At 38.1% G+C, this 19,405-nt stretch overlaps 1 protein-coding gene across 1 annotated transcript in view; it reads left to right on the top strand.

The window, feature by feature from the left end:
* LOC140168051 (complement C3-like) overlaps positions 1-18,644 on the top strand; it is a 45,044-nt gene extending 26,400 nt beyond the window's left edge. The window contains exons 15-23 of the mRNA XM_072191356.1: positions 76-230; positions 570-657; positions 1,341-1,412; positions 3,569-3,683; positions 4,303-4,398; positions 13,665-13,748; positions 14,412-14,492; positions 14,884-15,031; positions 16,340-18,644. Coding sequence (XP_072047457.1) covers positions 76-230; positions 570-657; positions 1,341-1,412; positions 3,569-3,683; positions 4,303-4,398; positions 13,665-13,748; positions 14,412-14,492; positions 14,884-15,031; positions 16,340-16,559 — 1,059 coding nt within the window. The 3' untranslated portion in view covers positions 16,560-18,644. The remainder of the gene's footprint in view (positions 1-75; positions 231-569; positions 658-1,340; positions 1,413-3,568; positions 3,684-4,302; positions 4,399-13,664; positions 13,749-14,411; positions 14,493-14,883; positions 15,032-16,339) is intronic.
* The last annotated feature ends 761 nt before the right edge of the window (positions 18,645-19,405 follow it).

Below are 19,405 nucleotides of genomic sequence, written 5' to 3'. Positions count from 1 at the left end.
AATATCTGGATTTGCGGTGATGTCGCTGATATAGAAAGCAATTAATTTTTTTATTTTCATTATAATATTTTGTAGGTAAACCTACACTATTATAAAGCCAGTGGCAATGATAATCAGTGTCCATTTGAAGTAACCATCACTCCTACTGACATGAAAGCTGATCCTGCTAAGCCAGGAGCACCGGTCGATGAGAAACCTAAGAAGAAACTGAAGCTCCAAGTATGTGCAAAGTAAGTTGTCATATATGTGTGTATGTTGTAAATTTATCCAGGGCCCCATTTCATTAAGTTTGGGGTCAAGGTTACGATTGATTTAATAGGGTTTATGTGTAACGTATGATAAATCAATCATTGATCATAAGGCTTTGCAAAATAGACCCCAGGTTGGGAAACTTCATTTAACAGCAAGTTTTGTAGTGTCTTCAGTACTTTTATGCAATTGCATGTGTGGATACGCACTGTGCACGGGATTAGATGTGTGATTCAAAGCTTTGACCATCGACATACACACCTACGTCAACAACAAAGTATACAATGTATGTCATCATTTTTTGTTGTTCTTGTTTTTAGATACACAGGTACAGGCAATACCAACATGGCTATCATTGATGTAGGTCTCCTATCAGGGTTCACACCAATTGCTAAGTCTTTGAAAAAGGTGAGTGAGGAGAAAACGAAATTGAATTGTTTTGAGCCAAATTTTAGGCTGTGAAACTTAGAAATTCCAAGTTTTTCCAAATTTGAGCAAAAGAGCTGAATTTTTGGAGTTTACTAAAGAACTGGAGCATGATTCCCAAATGTGAATCTTCGGAACTGCCAGAAAGCCTGACAAAGGGAATCTTGACCATACCCATACCTTCTATGCATATGAATGCCCCCGGGCTATATACGCAAGGTTCACCTGTTGATCAAGTCCCGATCAAGTACAAACCATCAGTCCCAGTTCTGGAATTTTTTTTACGAAAATCTCACAATTAAGATTCAACTTCTTTTGTATTTCATTGTTGTGTGCAACACTAAAATGGTGGGGGGACATTGAGGGGGCAAAGTTAATTTCAGGGGGGCAAAATCAACAAATTTTGCACAAAATTGCCTCAAAAAGTAGAAATTTTCATCATTTTAGGTTTTTACTGGGGGCAACAGGGGGCAAGAGTTCTGACCGGGGATTTGCCCCCCCCATGGGGCCACCACTGATTATGATGGGGTCCCCGCAAAAAAAAGCTTTGAGAATGGCTCATGTGATAAAATTGAAAAATGAATTTTGGTTTTGATCAACATCAGACTCATTTAGCTTGATCGTATCACAAACTCATTGATTTTTATTGCTGTTTTATATACCAGGTGACAGAAGACGCACCGCTTATCCAGTTTTATGAAGTATCAGATCGTTCTGTCATCTTCTATGCTGATAATGTAAGTAAAACTTAACTCCATTGCTATTCTCTCATCATTTATAAATAATTTAGATGACAAAATTGTTGCAGAGAATTAGAAATGCCTTACACCCTTTGATTCTGAATGGTGCACATTCCAATGGGCTATTCCTTTTAAAATTCACACTCCCTGTGGAAGATTTGGGAAATATCTTCCACAGGGGGCATGTGAATTTCAAATGGAATGAATACATTAGGCAGCTCCTTTTGAATTGCATACACCATCATGAGTTTCAAATAGAGTTTGTTAATGTGCTAATTCCATTTGAAATGCATATTCGCCTAATTATACCACAGGGGGAGTGTAGACGTCAAATGGATTAGCCCATTTTGGCATGCACATCCAGGGGCGGATCCAGGATTTTGAGAAAGGGGGGGCACACCTGAAAATTATAAAATGTAAGAAATGGGCGCGAAGCGGCCATCCCGGAGCGCTTGTGCGACGCAGGGGGTGTCTGAGGGGGATGTGCCCCCTCATAAGTAAGAAACTTTTGGAAAATGAAGACCCAATTGAAGCCATTTGGTGGACCATTTTGTCACTATTATTGGGTAAAATTTTAGTTTGAAAAAGCCTAAAACTTGCCAAAAGACGGCCCAATTGAAGCCATTCGTGGACAGTTTTTGACCTCTTTTGTATAAATTATTGCTTTATATGTACCCATAACGTTGTGCGACACGGGGGGGGGGGGTGTCTGAGGGGAGAGAAATGAGAAACTTTTGCAGAATAAAGACCTAATTAAAGCCATTTGGTGGACCATTTTGGCACTATTATGGTGTAAAATTTGAGTTTGAAAAAACGAAAATATAAAATTTGCGAAATGACAGGCCAATTGAAGCCACCGTTTTTCACTGTTATTGTATAAATTTAGAGTGCTGGGTGTGAAATACAGAAGCGAAAACGGGCAGTTGTTTATATAGACAGGGGGTGTCTGATGTTCCCCCTCCGAAATTTGGAAATTTTACAAAATGAAGGTCCAATTGAAGCCATTTGGTGCATCAGTTTTACACTATACGAGAGTATATTTGCTTTTTAAATCAAAACAGGGTCCGAACTCAATTTGCAAAATGTTACACTGACACTTTATTAAGCTACTTGCAGTTCCGCCATTATGCACTATATGCGGGAGAGCCTCGAACTGGCAGCATACATGAAAGGAAGAATTATGTAACCTTACACAGAACGTTATGACTAGTTCAATTCCCATTCATGTATGCTGCCAGTTCGAGGCTCTCCCGCACATAGTGCATAATGGCGAACTGCAAGTAGCTTAATAGGCCTAAGACTCGGAGATTCGCAATTTAAAGCATGCATGGATCGAAGTCAGCATGGAGTCCGTATTAATACTGACTTTGGTGACAAAATGTGACGGGCCCTGCATCATCGACGGGCCAGCAGTACTCAACAAGCACTGCCTAAAAGAATCAGGCCTATACTAATGTTAATTATTATAGGGCCTACTTCTGATAGACCAGACTGTGAGCTACTGTGCGGTTTACTTTTGGCATATATACCTACTAATTATGTGCAATTTAACTTTCCCCTTCTCCTTTTCTCTTCTCTTTTCCTCTTTCTCTTCTCTTCTCTCTTTTCCTCTTTTTTTTTTTTTTTTTTCGGGGAGGAAGGGTTGCCGCCCCCCTGAATCCAGCGCCTGGAGAGTGCCACCCGGTGTATGATACTCACTACAGATTTATTAGGCTATAGGCCAAGATTTTCTTTCTTTCTCGTTGTTCCGTTTTTTTTTCTTTCCTTTTTCCCCTTTCTTTTCTTTTCCTCTTTTCTTTCCCTCCTTCCCTTCTCTTTCTTTTCTTCTTTTTTTTTTTTTTTTGATCCGCCAAAAGCCGGCTGTGCCCCCCTCTAAATCCGCGCATGTGCACATCACACAGGCATTCGTCTCAGTAGTCAGTAGTTTGGTAGTTGGGAAAAATTGCAATTTTGCTTCCTTTGCAAATTTTGCACAGTATGCCATCGTACCAATACAAAATCCAGATTGCAGCTGTTAAAATTTTTATAAGAGGACGATAATGTGCACATGTGTCCTTCCATTGTTATAAAATGAAACTTCATTAGTAATTGACTTGTTATATGCATATTAGACACCAGCAATAACATAACATTATTTCACCATCTGATTTTAGATTCCTAGTGGTGATGGTGTGCAACCACTCTGTGTGACTTTTGAAGCTCAACAAGACTTTGAAGTTGGTAATGTACAACCAGTAGCAGTGAAAGTGTATGACTACTATCTACCTGGTAAGAGCAGTAGACACAACACACACCCAACACGCCCCCCTCACACACACACACGCCTTTGAAGCTGGCAATGTACAGCCATGATTGCTATGTATTTGAGAGGCAGGCAGAGGGGAATACAGGGTGGGGAGAGAGGCTGAGAAAGAGGGAATTAGAAGAGAGGGCGGAGAGAGAGGAGAAGATAAGGGGAGTGGGAGAGGAAGAGAAAGATGGAGGGGAGAGATGGGCCTCCAATGGATTTGAGGGAAATCAAGGAAAATGCACACTTTAAGAAAAATATATCTAGCACGGCCCTGTATACATATGTTTGTTTGAGTATGATGTTACAAGCATACAAACAACCTAAAATCAAACTTGAAGATAATGTGCAACTAGTGGACTATACCATTTGTCTCCCTGATTTGGCTGTAACGTCAACGCGTTAGGGCAACTGTTTCGCGTGTGCATCTTTGCAGCGATTTGCAGCTCCGCCCATTGAAATGCGCACTGCATGTCACTGCCACTCAAGGTTGAAAATGGTGTATATGAGGATATTGAATATGACAAACAGTAATTTACTGTGGAAATGCTTTAGAAAGTTGGTGTTTTAAATATTTCAATTTATTATTTTTTGTAACAGAGAGGAAATGTATCAAGTTCTATCGTCCAGATGGTAATAGTCCTGTGTTAGACACTATCTGTGATGAACAAGGTCAAGCATGCGAGTGTGCAGCAGGTGAGTCATTTTATGTGAAAATCTATTTTGACTATCAGTCGACAAACGGTTTAACGCCAGCTACCAATAAGCCCCGGACAGATGTACATAATTGCGTCATCAGACCATCTTTTTCTTTACCATGGTCCGACTATACATGTAGTTAAGTAAATAACAACCGGTCACACAATGGTGTACTATAGTCAGATGATGGTTGTACTCGCAGTCATACGCACGTGTATGCTTATGCCAGCAGCACAGATCACAGGCCGATGCCTTGCTGAAATTATATTATTATTATTATTATTATTAAGCAGCATTTATGAAGCGCCTTATCAATGAGATCAAGGCGCTGTACAAAGAGACTTTAAAAATTACATCTTAAATTACAACTTACATTACACATACTAAAAACATTGCATACACTGTTAAGCAACAATTAAATATATACACATGCAAAAAACATATATAAACAGGTGACAAGCTCACTATCAAGAGGCAAGTAGAAAATTAACATGTTGGAAAAAGAGCGATTTCTTGAATCTATGGATGGAAGAAAGTTGGCGGATGTTAATGGGCAGAGAGTTCCAAAGGCGCGGTGCAGCTGCCGTGAAGGCTTTGTCCCCAAGTGTTCGTTTTGTGCGTGGTATGGCAAGACGTAACTTGTCGTCACCAGATCTCAAATTCTCTCTAGATGGAACATAAGGAATGAGATACTCGGTGAGATAAGACGGCAGTAGTCCATAGATACCTTTATAAGCCAGCAGCATGAATAAACAAGACATTTTTGAGTGACAAAACCAAGTGAAAATTAACTCACTACAATATTTCGTCCTTCACGTTGGAGGACTTCATCAGGTATGACTGATATGGTCATCTGATCCACTTTCCCGGGAGATGGGTTTCCGGTTGGGCTTAGACTCTTTCGCAGTCTTCAAAAGCGGATCATATACGTGGCTAAGGAAATATGTAACCTCCTCTCTGTTTAAGGTCTTGCTCCCCCTTCTTCTAATCTCCATGGCTTTTCGAACTTCTCTAGACTTCTTGTTGTGCTCCCGCCCAAGGATCTTTGAATCATCCCAATTGATAACGTGGTTGGCCCGGGCAACATGATCAGAAATTGCTGATTTGGTCTGTTCTTTTTCTGATAACTTGCGTTCAGATCGAGTGTACTTTTTGTTAGTGGCCTTATTGACTTCAGCTTTGTGTTCTGACATCCTGGTTCCAAACATGCGTTCGAGAAGCCATGGAGAAGCCATGGAGATTAGAAGAAGGGGGAGCAAGACCTTAAACAGAGAGGAGGGCACATATTTCCTTAGCCACGTATATGATCCGCTTTTGAAGACTGCGAAAGAGTCTAAGCCCAACCGAAACCCATCTCCCGGAAAGTGGATCAGATGACCATATCAGTCATACCTGATGAAGTCCTCCGACGTGAAGGACGAAATATTGTAGTGAGTTAATTTTCACTTGGTTTTGTCACTCAAAAATGTCTTGTTTATTTAATCTACAAACCTGATGAACTTATTCAATCCAGCAGCATGAGTTTGAAAACTATCCGGGATTCAAGAGGCAGCTAATGGAGTTCTCTGAGCAATGGAGCTGATGAATGTCTCCTATCCAATCTAAACACAATCCGCGCCGCCCTATTTTGCAGAGATTGAAGTTTCTTCAGATTTTTGGATGTGATGCCATACATCATATCATTTGAATAGTCAAGTCTGGATAAAATCAGTGAGCGGACAAGTTTGTGGCAGCTATCAACAGTGATGTACCGACGGATCCTGTAGATGTTACGGAGGTGGAAATTGATGGACTTCGCCGTGTGTTTCACATGTCCTGTCATTGACATCGCCTGATCAAAGACAACACCAAGGTTTTTGATAACAAGAGATTGCAATATAGTGCTGCCACCAATATTAATGCAGATGTCCTTGATATATTTGATGTTATAGTTAGACGATGCTATAAAGAACTCGGTTTTTTCACTGTTAAGTTTGAGCTTATTTCTAGTCATCCAATCACTGATTTCATTAATACAAGAAGAGAGTTTGTCAATGGCAAATTTGATATCACTTTCGGATTTAGCATTAAAAGGTAAATAAAGCTGCACACCATCGGCATACATATGGTACTTGATCTTGTACTTCTGAATGATAGCACCAAGACAACATGTATACAAAACGAAGAAGAGCGGGCCAACCACAGAGCCCTGTGGAATCCCATAATGGAGAGCGTGATTGCTAGATGAAGCATCTCCGACGGATACGCCGAAAAGAACGATTTTGAAGATAAGATGATATCCATGCCAAGGCTGTGCCACATATTCCATAGGTGTGCTTAAGCCGATTCAATAGGATGGCATGGTTCACCGTGATCGAATGCGGCGGATAAATCGAGTAATACAACCGCAACAGCATTATTTTCGTCCATAGATCTTAGTACAGGGTGTCCCAAAAAAGAGGCCCCACATTGCACCCTCTTTTTCTCCTATTTCTGAAAAGTTGATCAAATATATTTTGGTATATAAAGAAACCTTAAATCGTTAGCTTTAATAAACTAAAACAATTATTTCAATCGGCTCATAACTTTCGAAGATATGTCCTTTTAAAGAAATGTATCCGTTTTTCACTCTGTCCATGGAGGAGGTTTAGCTACTTCAAAGATTGAAAAGTGCATATACCATGCATGAATATAAAACATTCCTCGATGATAACTTTAAAAAATAACAACTTTATTTTAGGGAATGGGCTTTACAGGTGGGCTTATGGGTTATGGAATTTGTTAAGTGTCATTAATTTGGGCGAAATTGATGTGGGATGGGACTTCTTTTGCTATACTTGCAATTACTTATGTTTTTCTCGTTTCTTGCTTTCTTTTTATTGACAACATAAGTCATTTCTCTTTTTTTTTAAAAGGTAGCCCTGAAAAGGGCTGTTTAGTTTGTCTTTGGTTCTTTTGAAGTGAGTTTACTGTGCTGCTCTGCCTTCTACCTGGTCGCCTCCATGACGAATACAGGTTTCAGCCCTAGTTCTCATTGCATTAATTGCGTATGCACCATCCTTGTACGCGGATACTTCATGTAATGCAGCAGAAATACGGGGTTGCTGAAGATGTTTGAAGCTAGCTGGTGATCCTCGCTTATAGTGAATGCTTTCCCAAGCCTAATGCTATTATCTATCCATGTCATTAAAAGTGTGTTTCGTTTAAATCTTTGATGTAGCCAAACCTCATCCGTGGACAGAGTGAAAAACGGGTACATTTCTTAAAGAGGGCATATCTTCAAAAATTGTGAGCCGATTGAAAGAATTGTTTTGGTTTATTAAAGCTAACGATTTAAGGTTTCTTTACATACCAAAATATATTTGATCAACTTTTCAGAAATAGGAGAAAAAGCGGGCACAATGTGGGGCCTCTTTTTTTTGGGACACCCTGTATATCAGTTCTAACACGAAGGAGAGCAGTTTCTGTGCAATGCAGTTCTCTGTACGCGGATTGGAATGGTTCTAGGAGGACGGGGAATTGAGATGGTCTTTAATCTGGCTACACACGACCTTCTCCATTAACTTAGACACATAGCTTATATTTGACACTGGTGGAAATTCTTTAAAACCTCTTTGTCGAGGGAAGGCTTCTTCAAGAGGGGGGATACAATCGCCTCACGGAGCTTAGATGGAAAGACACCTGTACTTAAAGACACATTAATTATAGATGTTAACGGTTTACACAACAATTCAACGTTCTCTTTAAACAACCACAGAGGAATGGTATCTAAAGCACATGATTTGGGTGGCATAGATGATATGATTTTACACACCTCTTCAACAGTGACCTGGTTAAATGAAGACAAAGAAACATTTTTGCTTAAAAGATTCTGACAGTACTCTAAAGGTTTGCAATCTGGAAGAGCACTAGGTACACTATCAAGATCCTGCCTGATTTTAGAAACCTTTTCAACAAAGAATCTGGCAAATGAATTGCACATTTCATTCAAATTATCAAAGTCAGGAAGTTGTTTAGTAACATTGTTCAAGAGTTTGTTCCAGAGGAGGCTTAAAGGCATTCCTACAATGCACTATGATTGGGAAATTTGATCAATATAACCTAATTTTAAAGGCAAAGTCCCCATTGCCACACACACAAAATGGTAATTTTAAAACTGCAGCCAACGAGCTAATAGTTGAGACTTAGGACTGATATTTGATTTTCTTACAGGAAACATTCATATTGTCCCACTGCATTAATTTTATTCCTAAGTCTCGATGTTTTGAATGTTAAATAATAGGATGAAAACACCAGATATTTGCACACAATCCCAATGCAAGGCATGGTCAACTATACCACATGTGTACAAAAGCCAGACATACAAGGTCAGAAACCCCATTGGGTTGTGGGAATGTCTTTAAACATCCTCTGAGTTTGTTCAGAGTCACAAACATGTTCTTATTGCTTGAATTCTCAAGTTGTTCTTGATAATAGTTTTCCTTGGCATGTTGTATGAGCTTACTAGTAACCTTAGTTTGTTCAACATAGTCATCATGATCACATTGGTTCTTGCTTTTTAACCACTTTCTTTCACATTGTCTACGTTTACGTCTAGCATCTCTGATTGTTTCATCAAACCAGGGCGACGTGGGCTTGATATCATGCGAACGCACGCTGCCGCTGGAGGTGCATGGGTGTTCAACACACTTAGAATAGAAGAGTCAAACTTCCCAAGCATCTCCTCAGCAGAGTCCTCACCAAAGTCCAGGTCGCTCAAACTTGATGCAAGGTCATTAGCAAATGAAACACTATTAATCCCCTTTATATTTCTAACATTACTTGAAACTTTCATAGGTTGGGGTTTCTCACAATTTATTGCACAGTTAATAAGTTCATGATCAGATCCTAGCGTTGGCAAGACTTGGCACTTAGTTACAAGATTTTCTTCATTACGAGATATGATCAGGTCCAAAGTGTGTCCGTCCTTATGAGTAGACTGATGAACATGCTGTTGGAAACCATTTTCAGCGAGTGATTCTAGGAATCGAGCAGAATCAGGTTTGGATGGGAGGTCGACATGGATGTTAAAGTCGCCTAATAGTAAAGTCTTTACAGGGGCCATGCTAATTTCGTTGATGAATGCATCGAACTCCTCAAGAAATTGCGGCACTTTAAGGCCATTTTCTTTTGACGGAGGGGGGCGATACACTAGGATAAGTCTAATGCCAAGTTTCTTAATTATGACAGATGCATGTTCAAAAGATGGCGTATCAATGTCAGTTGGAGCTTTTTGAATATTAAGATTAGACTTGTATATGATCCCAATGCCACCATGCGGATCGAGTTTCCTAGGGAAATTCATGAATGAATACCCCTGTGGGAGCAATTCCCCAATCACAACACCGTCACGGTCATTCTCAGCTAGCCATGTTTCTGTAATTACAAATACATCAGCATCATTGTCTACTATGTTGTCGAAAACTTGAATAGTTTTGTTGCATGCAGATCTTGCATTCCATAAGCGAAGATTAAGAAGTTTTTCATTGTGTTTGGGCAAACCGCGTAAGGGACCGCTCATTATTTACAGGGGAGGGGGGGCCGGGAAAAATGTAGGGGGGGCTATGTGATTTTCACTTTAACAAACAGGGGGGGTTATGTGATTTTATTTTTCCTGATAGGGGGGGTCAGGTGAAATTTAATATTAAATTATTCACTATGATTATGATTCACTACAATATTTACCTCATATTTGGACATTTTAGCCAAAAAAACAATTTTAAAGGCTTGGCTTAATTTATTCCTACACCATATTTTGAGTTTAGCTTCAATATGGCAACATTTTTGTGCGCTTTCGCACGCATTTGTGTCATAAACTTATTCTCTCACCAAAAAGTGCTGGATTCACATAATACTTCAAGAAATTTTTCCAACCACCTCATGTCAAAAAGAAATCTACGCCACTGTTCATCAGCACATTAGCCATATGGCAGGGTGGCAAGTCAGTCCCCTCCCCTGCTCAGTCGACAGATGTATTGTGACAAAACTTAATGATTTGCATCTTCCTTTTGGTCTATTTTAGACCCTAAATTAATCCCATTTTTTAGTATCAAAATGCCAAATTGTTAAAGGCTTGGCAAGATTTATCTCAGAAAAACCATTCTGTAAGTAGATCTGCGAGACGTGCTCTTGTAAATTCTGGTGTTTTTTTCATCTTGAACTTGAACACGAATGTCAAAAATGAGAGTTATAATTCCATCCATTCTATAATGTAAATCATAAATATGAGTGCTAGGGCAGCTCCTCTGATAGCTTCTGATGCTTGGAAAAAGCATAAAACTTGTATACTGGATCAAAATACTGGGACTAAATTAATTATAAGTTGTGAAAGCCATATGCATCATCCTTTGGAATGATTTTAGGGCACATATTGTCCTTAATTTGTTCATTTTAGCTTTTTTTTCGCGTGCTTCCAGCGCATTTGTCCCGGTAATGTTCTTTTAGTAGCAGATCAGTGGGACGATTTGGAAATTTTGCCCTGGCTCGGTGACTCGATACATCTCTCTTTGAATTTTAGCATTGAAATAGCATATTTTCTGGGGACAGCTTGGAAAAAAACTTGGATTACAATTGTGGGGAGAGGGGTGTCTTCTATACGAAGAGCCAGAGGTGGCAATCATGTTGCCATGCCCAGGGGCCATCAAAAGGTGAACCCGGCCATGGTATACCAGCAAAATGTATTTCTCGATGTGAGGGGGGGTTACGTATTTTTTGGCAGCAATAGGGGGTTATGTAATTTTAGATGCTGCTAATAGGGGGTTGTGTAACTTTATGAACTCAATTTTGAAATCCTCCCGGCCCCCCCTCCCCTATAAATAATGAACGGTCCCTAAGTTGTTCAAGTTCAAACCAGTCTGGCCAGTGATATTGGGTTCGACTCGCACGTTCTGAATAACAGGGATTGAATAAATCTGTTGTTTCTGACTTTTTCGTCCCTTTCCTCTCTTCTTCCAGCGTTTATTCTTAACTTTACGGCTGGGTGGTTTGGGTCGTTCATGAAAAGGGCATGATCGCTGAGTATATTCAAATCAGCAAGATGCGTGCATAGGTTCTCAGTCATACCACAATCAATGTATAATTCAGTACCGGGTGGTGATGTTCTAAATGAAAGCAAATAATCATGGCTGTAACTAATACGCTCAATATTGCTCTTTGTATTATTCTCATGATGATTGTCGATCGATTCAGTGGTATTGATCAACAAACCAGTAAAGTTACTACGTGTTCTATGTGTACGTACCCATTCAACGCTAACATCCAGTAAATATAGTACAGAAATCGTCCACAAAATATGGAAAAATGAAGAACGATATCTCGGCAACACAAACATTTTGACGTTCCATGCACATAAAACAGTCCACAGTAAAAATAATGTACACTAAAATGCAGTAAAAACGGCGAAAATCGGTTAAAATTAGACCGACGATGCAGGAGCGACCTGACGGTGCTGGCAATCAATCGCATGATCGGATGACGCATTGTGGACACTCAGGTGATTGTGTGTACTAAACTGTAGTCCGACCATAGTAACTTCGGCGCTAACAATGCTAATTAGTATCGTTGGGAAAAGATGGTATGACTGTAGTCTGACCATTGTCCAACCATCTTTACTTGGTAAAAACAAATGTGCAAATAATTGTGATAGTTGCGTATGCGTAAATTGTTTGTTTGCTTAGAATACAAATAAAGTCATTAAAGTGTATAGCCTTTGAGGTCTTGCTTGTTTTTATCACCACATTATGATAATAGTGATGAAACTGATTTTGTTTTTTTAATGACTGTAGAGTAAGGCTCAACCGATATTCTGATCGATATATGCATCATCGGTAAAATATTGGTACGAAATATACTTTTGTTCAGATTTTTTGTGGATTTGGAGAGTCTTTTACATACAGCCTTTTGCAAAGATCCTTTGCAGTTTTTATCCCACCTCATACGATTGCGTAAATTCACGCCTGCATCACACGATTAATTGGCGAATGAGGTGCTGATGTGTTGATGACGTGTTTCAACTAGCCAATCAGAGCCCGACTTCATGTTTACACCATAAACTGCGCCAAAATTAAAACTGTGAAGGAATTTTGCAAAAGATAATAGAGCTCCTTGCTAGGATCATTCATTGTTGATTAAAAACTTTAGAAACAAATAAACATTTTGCCCCCAAAATAGGCAATGTTATATAAATTTGTGTTCACTTCATAATATATTCAAGATTTAAATAAATTAATTTTGTATACACATATGATTATTTGGTATTTACGATTTTTAAGAGGTGAATAAGCATATTGGATATTAGCCGATATTTTAAATCAATATTGGATATTGGTAAAGGGCGCTGCACAGCTGCGACCACCAAGATGTTTTTTCTGCCTGAAAATGTTCAAAAGTCATTTTGGTTCAGCCCTACTTTAGAGGGTGACATCATTTACATGCTGGGCACTTCATTGGTTATAGGGATGGTTTCAACCTGAATAATGTGAAAATATTTCCAACATCTTCCACAAGGGTATTGTGGATTATAAATGAAAAAAAATTAATACAGTCACACAATCAGATGCAAAAAGAGGATAATTTATTCAGAGGTGATCTAACTCACTCTCAAACTAAACTCAGAACTGAAAACTGACTATGAGGTTTTAGGGCCACATGGTCAAAAATTTTGGTGGTGTTCAAAAACTGCTGGAGGAAGTGGTGCCAAGTGCAAAATGCCTATTATCAAAGACAGAGATAAAAAGAATTTATCGCATCTGACATCACTGTCGATTACGATCCTTGATTGGTTAATATTATCTGTTAATTTATCTGGTGTCGATTAGAGAAAAGGAATAGCAGAAAATGGTGAAAAATTACGTACTTTTACAAGGCAAAAAGCAACTTTTCTAGGCATTGTTGACCTTCGTGAAAGAAAGTTTCCTACTATAAAGACCTAACTTTTGAGATGGTTTGCATGTTTGGAGGTGCAAAATTAACAATAAGGCGCCCAGTTATACCGCTGCGTTCTGCAAGTCATCATCGCGACACTTGTAAACAAACCATGCTCGAGTTTGATTGACAGATGACGCCAGATGCGATAAATTCTTTTTATTTCTGTCTTTGATAATAAAGGGGTTATCTTGGGTTGCCTACCTTATCCACATATTATAGTGCACCAATTTAAAATTAATTAAAAACACATTGAAATATTTTTGGTCATGCATTTCATAATTTATCATCCTCTTTTTTGTGTTCAATTTTTCATCTATCAGCGAGTTGTCTAAACATGGATCCTGAATTACAATTACAAGTCCCTAAGTTGAAAGACTTGGCCTGTCAAACAGTCCAGCATTTTGGTAAGTAAACCATTTTTTTTGCATATATAGGTAAACTGAAAAGATTCTCACCTAGTAACACTAAATGAGGATTGAACTTGAAGAGTAATATATACTGAAGGTGATGTAGGTGCTGGTGGTGACGTGACTGCAGGGATGCCTAGTGCTCATAATGCTGATGACAACAATGATGATGCTGGTCAAGATGATGATGATGATGATGTATGTTGGTGATACCGGTTTTAATGATGCTACATACTGTTGGTAATTGTCATGCCATTGCTGATGATGATGACATTGATGTATAATGTTAAAATCAATATTGATAATGAAAATCATGATGATGATCATGTCTTGATGACGATTTACAACGACAATGTTGTCACAATGACAATGACACAATTTGATATGGTGTATTGGTGTCCATGTATCTAACTCGCTTTCAAGTAATGTGGCTTTTTCAAGCAATGTGGCTTATTCAATATAATAGGCTGCAAACCCCTGCATAAGGTCTGGGAATCCTGTTTGCTGAGGCCTATGGGTTGGCAACTTGGCATCATGCACTAAAATCCCCAAATTCATTTTTATTATTAGTGATATTCTGGGACTTACCATTTGGGACACCATCAATGTATAAATCCATCATCTATTTCATTATTTCCCAAAATGTTATTTATTTTACAGCTTACAAGACCAGTTTTGTAGCCAAGCATTTGAAGGATACATTTGAAACATATGTTATGAGAGTGACGCCACTTAAGACAGGTATAATATGCGTAATTTGTTTGGGGAGTGGTGAAATACAGGGTCAAAGACTGAAGAGCTCATGTCAGAATATAGTCTGAAGTCTTATGCAAGGAGAACAAAAATTCCTATGGTTTATTCTCTAAATACATGTGCATACTTCACATATGGCATGGCTAGATGGGCTGCATGCACTAGCGCTGTTATTAAAAAAGTAAGAAAGAAATTAGCCTACTTTTCAGTGAGATTATCAAACTAAATTCCTCTGCCAAAGTTAACAAACCGATTCTTTTGGCTTCATAGAATGCTGTACCATACCGTAGATATTTTCTTGTAAGAGAATAACAATTAAAAATAATAGTATTGTCCTCATTAACCAATAACAGTCGTATGTATTTCCTCACCATTTCAGGATTGGATCAACATGTTCAATTGGGTCAACAACGTCAATTTTGGAAGAGTGTCAACTGTGAGCACCCAAAGATTGAAGACGGCAATGACTACTTAATTGTAGGCAAGAGTGGAATACCTATTAAAAATGCCAATGGTGACATAACTGAGTAAGTATACTCCACTCAACATTAGGCACCAGATACAAATTTGTTCGATCTTCAGATCGACATCGATGCTGCTTTGATGCTTGTTATTAATGAACTATCAACTAATTAATCAGAATTAATGCTAAATTTATATTGGTCAATATCAGTACAGACGCAAATTACTATTTTATTACAATTAACAATAGTAAATTAATTAATTTCATAAATAATAAGGATCAACCAAGCATCGATAGTCAATCAAATGATCGAATTAATTTGTTTCTTTTGCCTTACCAGGTGGGAGATTTGCTACAGAGGAACGCCCTCAATGTTTTTCAAAATTCTGATTTTTACACAATTGTAATATACTGTAGAGATGTCCAGCAATCAACAGCATCGTCCCCCATTTCTCTTCATCAAAATTGAGATTTTGGTATCAGAAAAAAGCTTATATTTTTCTCAATACCCTAGTAAAATTTGAACCTGAGATACGTTTCGTTTAGATGATGTGAATAAAAAATGATTAATTGTGGTAACCACATCCAGATGTATGTGCTATCCTATGGGGAATTGTTATGCTGCCTTTACGTAATCAATATGATTGATCAATAACAAAGACCCTAGATACAAGAGTGGATACAAAATCTGCCATTGTGCACTGTACACACGAAAATTAATAGTGATTTTATTGTCTAACCATCAATAAAATCAAACTGTATTAGATCTCAATAATATTGTACACCTGCATCTAGGGTCCCCGATATTGACCAATCAAATTGATTGTGTATGGGCCGCATTATACACATTTTTCCTTCTCATAGCAAAAATGTTGTAGCTATACAACTCCTCAAAATTTGAAAACAAAAAAAATGAACAATCAGACCACACCCCTTTAATAAACTAACATACCTTATCGGCGACTTTTAATCAACAATCAAAATATTAGTCAAACGCGATGTTCATGACACTATACACACATGGCATATGAGATGCTCATAACCGTACCAAAAGACTGACATCAGTTGCGATCGACAGAGTGACATGCATTGGTGACATAGGCGCTGGAATTAAATAGACATTTTCTTTGTTTCACCTCGTTCAAATTGAAAACTAACATTTTGTGGAAAAGAAACACAAGTTGCTTTAAAAATTGGGGGGGGGGGGGGGAACCTTTATATGAAATGAAATTAATACAGGCCTGTAAGACAAAGACAGCCTTTTCAAAATATGGGGCTATTAGTGACAGAGGAAAAGTGTTGAAAAATGACAGCTTTGAAACAGAGATGGACTGTTGGACCTAATTCATGGTTTGTTTTTATTTCCATTTAGGTACCGACATTTTGTTGACAGTGGTTTTACAGTCATTCATTGGCCTAACGCTGATCAGCTGCGACAGCCAGAGAGAGATTGCAAGAATGAGTGTGAAGCAAATAATGCGAACAACCAGTGTAAAGTCGCATGTCGGAGACTGCACCGTCCCGCGGAAAATACACGCAAAGAGTATTTCCAGAAGGTGGAGGAAGAATTCATCAGAGGATGCCCATTGTAAAATAAAACAGCAACACGGATGTTAACTGCAGATGACAATTTCCAAGTTTTCTTTAAATATAACAATCCCAGTATTGTTTCAGTGGTTCTTAAGATAACTCGTGATATTTTGAGAAAATATTTCAAGACTTGTTATGTTAAAACCTATGGCTAGCACGCACAGCATTCAAGCCACATCAATTGGATGTTTTATACCCATTGATTGGGCTCGCTATGAGTTTTAAGATATTGGACGAAACTATGTCTCGAACATACATATTGAGCATTTATAAAGTGCTGCTACATGAAGAGCGTACAATTAAAAAGAATTATACAAATGTGTCTTCAGAGCCTTCTTAAAAACAGCAAGTGATGTAGATTCACGGATATTGATTGGTAAACGATTCCACATTCTGGGAGCATTATAGTAGAAGGCGCCACGCTCAGCAGACTTCAGCAGTTTAGATGTATTGTGTCTTGTCCAATATTTTTAAGCTCATAGCTCGACCAATAAATATGGGCTCAGTCAGTCCAATTGTACTTGTATTTTTGCAACTTTCTACCTTTATCATATGGCCCGCCCAGTTATGGGAGTCTTATGAGTTAGTTGCATGATGAAGTTTGACATCCGATGCCCAACTTGCTACATGTATCATATGACCAGCCCAACTATGGTTAGGTGCCTGATGAAGTCGTGACATATCAGATGCATGAATGTTGCCAAGTTGCCAAGTCAAGAAAGATCCAGTACTTAAGTTATTTTGTCAATGATAATGTTAATACAAAAAGTTCATAGTGCAGAGGATCTAGGAGGATCATAATAACTAGTTTAAATGATATGAGGCTGAAAAAAGGGAGGCTTAAATTCTAATTTGATTCACTTAGCTAACTTTTTATTTATTAATTTTTTGAGTCAATATCTTTAAAAATAATACCATGTTTTCTGGTCAAAATGTTAAATGGCCAAAACAGTCAGTGTTTATTTCATTTTACATTTTTATTTCAGTTTAAAATGGACGATTACTGATATTGTTTCAGCATTTTGGGTAAAGAATAACAAAATAAAATTTGACGGAAATTGTACATCATGGCTTTAATGCATGTAAAAAGTGTCACATACAGTGGCTCAAATTAACATTTAGTATTTCCTCTTGTCATTTTATACTATACCTTTTACACCCTGATATGGCAGGACGTCGTGTTGAGGCAACTGTTTCACGCACACGCATCTAAGCTTGTGCACTTTGAGTGCACACAAGCGCTTTGTAGCTATGCTCAATGAAATGCGCACTAACGTCACTGCCATATCTGTGAAAAAATTTATGTTTAACCCCATGAGAACTACCTGCCGATTGGCCAAAAAGAAGTTTTCATTATCAATTGAACCAATCAGCAACATTGTTAGAATAATTTCACCACACAAAAAATTGGGGTGAATTATTTGCAAAGCTGCATTCTGATTGGTGATTAAAGTGAAGATATCATGTAATTGACCAATCAGAGGCAATGTTAGGTCGGCAGGTAGTGCTCAGGGGGTTAAGTATCAGAGTAAGGTGTTAATTAGAATTAGGTGTCAATGTTGAAAGAGGATAATTTTCTTTATAGAACCAACTTATAAAAGTTTAATGAAACTTAAATTTTGATAAAATCTGGATATAATGGGCTATTCCAGTTGAAATCCATACACCCCTATGGAAGACATGACCTTAATCCTCCACAATAATATGTGTGAATTTTAAATGGCATTACCTGAATGGGTGACTGATTTCTTCACCCCCTGTGTGTAGTATATTGAAGGCAATTTCTTTCTTAGGGGTGTATGGATTTCAACTGGAATTAGCCCTTTTGATAATTTTGAAGCAACTCAAAAAGGTTTGATCAGTTTTTAGGAAAATGTGTGGATTTTGAAAAAAACAACACAATCAGTTGACATAAATTAAATTAAGGCTGAATTGTTAAACTTTTTAAAGTTATAAACTACTTAAAGTTAAATACTTGCCATTTCCAAGAGGTCTTTATATTAAAGAGTTCAATATTGTGAGAAGTTTGCCAATTTTGCAAAATTTACACTACACAGAATAAATATATTTTTGTATAAGCAATGATATATACACAGATGTGTTCTGCTACTTAATAGTACACTATTCTTTAGGCTGAGTTCACATAGGAGTAAACTGCTATTCAATCACGCATGTATAGGCCAGTTTGCCAATTCTAAAACTGAACATTCATCTAATCAAATGCTTGTAACTTTACATGAGGTGTCACAATTGTAATTGAATGTGCGAGTTCCCACTATACTATACACAGGTATATTGTGGCCTTTTCAAACAGTGCCCTCGGTATTATGAAATTACCTTGTTCGATATTAAGCTATTCGCATGCCCTGCAAAATGTGCACCGTATCCCCGAATAGTATACTCCTATGTGAACTTAGCCTTATGGGTGAAAAGAAAAAGCCCTTTTGTCTCTTGTCATACAAGACTAGTTCAATCTTAATCTTAGTAGTAATAGTCTTGTAGGTTCTTTTTTGTTGGGTATTATACAAATACTATACCCAAACCCGGAGGGTGAGGGGTGCGTTGGCAGCACCAGGAATTTTTTTTGGGGGAGGCATTTGGGGGAAAAGTGAATTTCAGGGGGGCAAAATCAACCATTTTTGCGCAAAATTGCGGAAATGTACGTAATTTGTGGGGTTTTGCCTCTCAGTGGGGGGGGGGCAAGAAAAATATTTGGGGGTGGACAGTAAAACCATTAATTCCTTTTGTTTATTCTCTAATTAATTGGCACCATTAACTCGTGAATATGCAAGAGCTATAATAAATTTGGCTGTGTCAACAAGTATGAGGTAATCTTGTACCACCTGTG

The sequence above is a fragment of the Amphiura filiformis genome, chromosome 13 (assembly GCF_039555335.1).
Source record: "Amphiura filiformis chromosome 13, Afil_fr2py, whole genome shotgun sequence".
Lineage (NCBI taxonomy): Eukaryota > Metazoa > Echinodermata > Ophiuroidea > Amphilepidida > Amphiuridae > Amphiura > Amphiura filiformis.
This window is presented reverse-complemented; position numbering and strand designations above follow the sequence as displayed.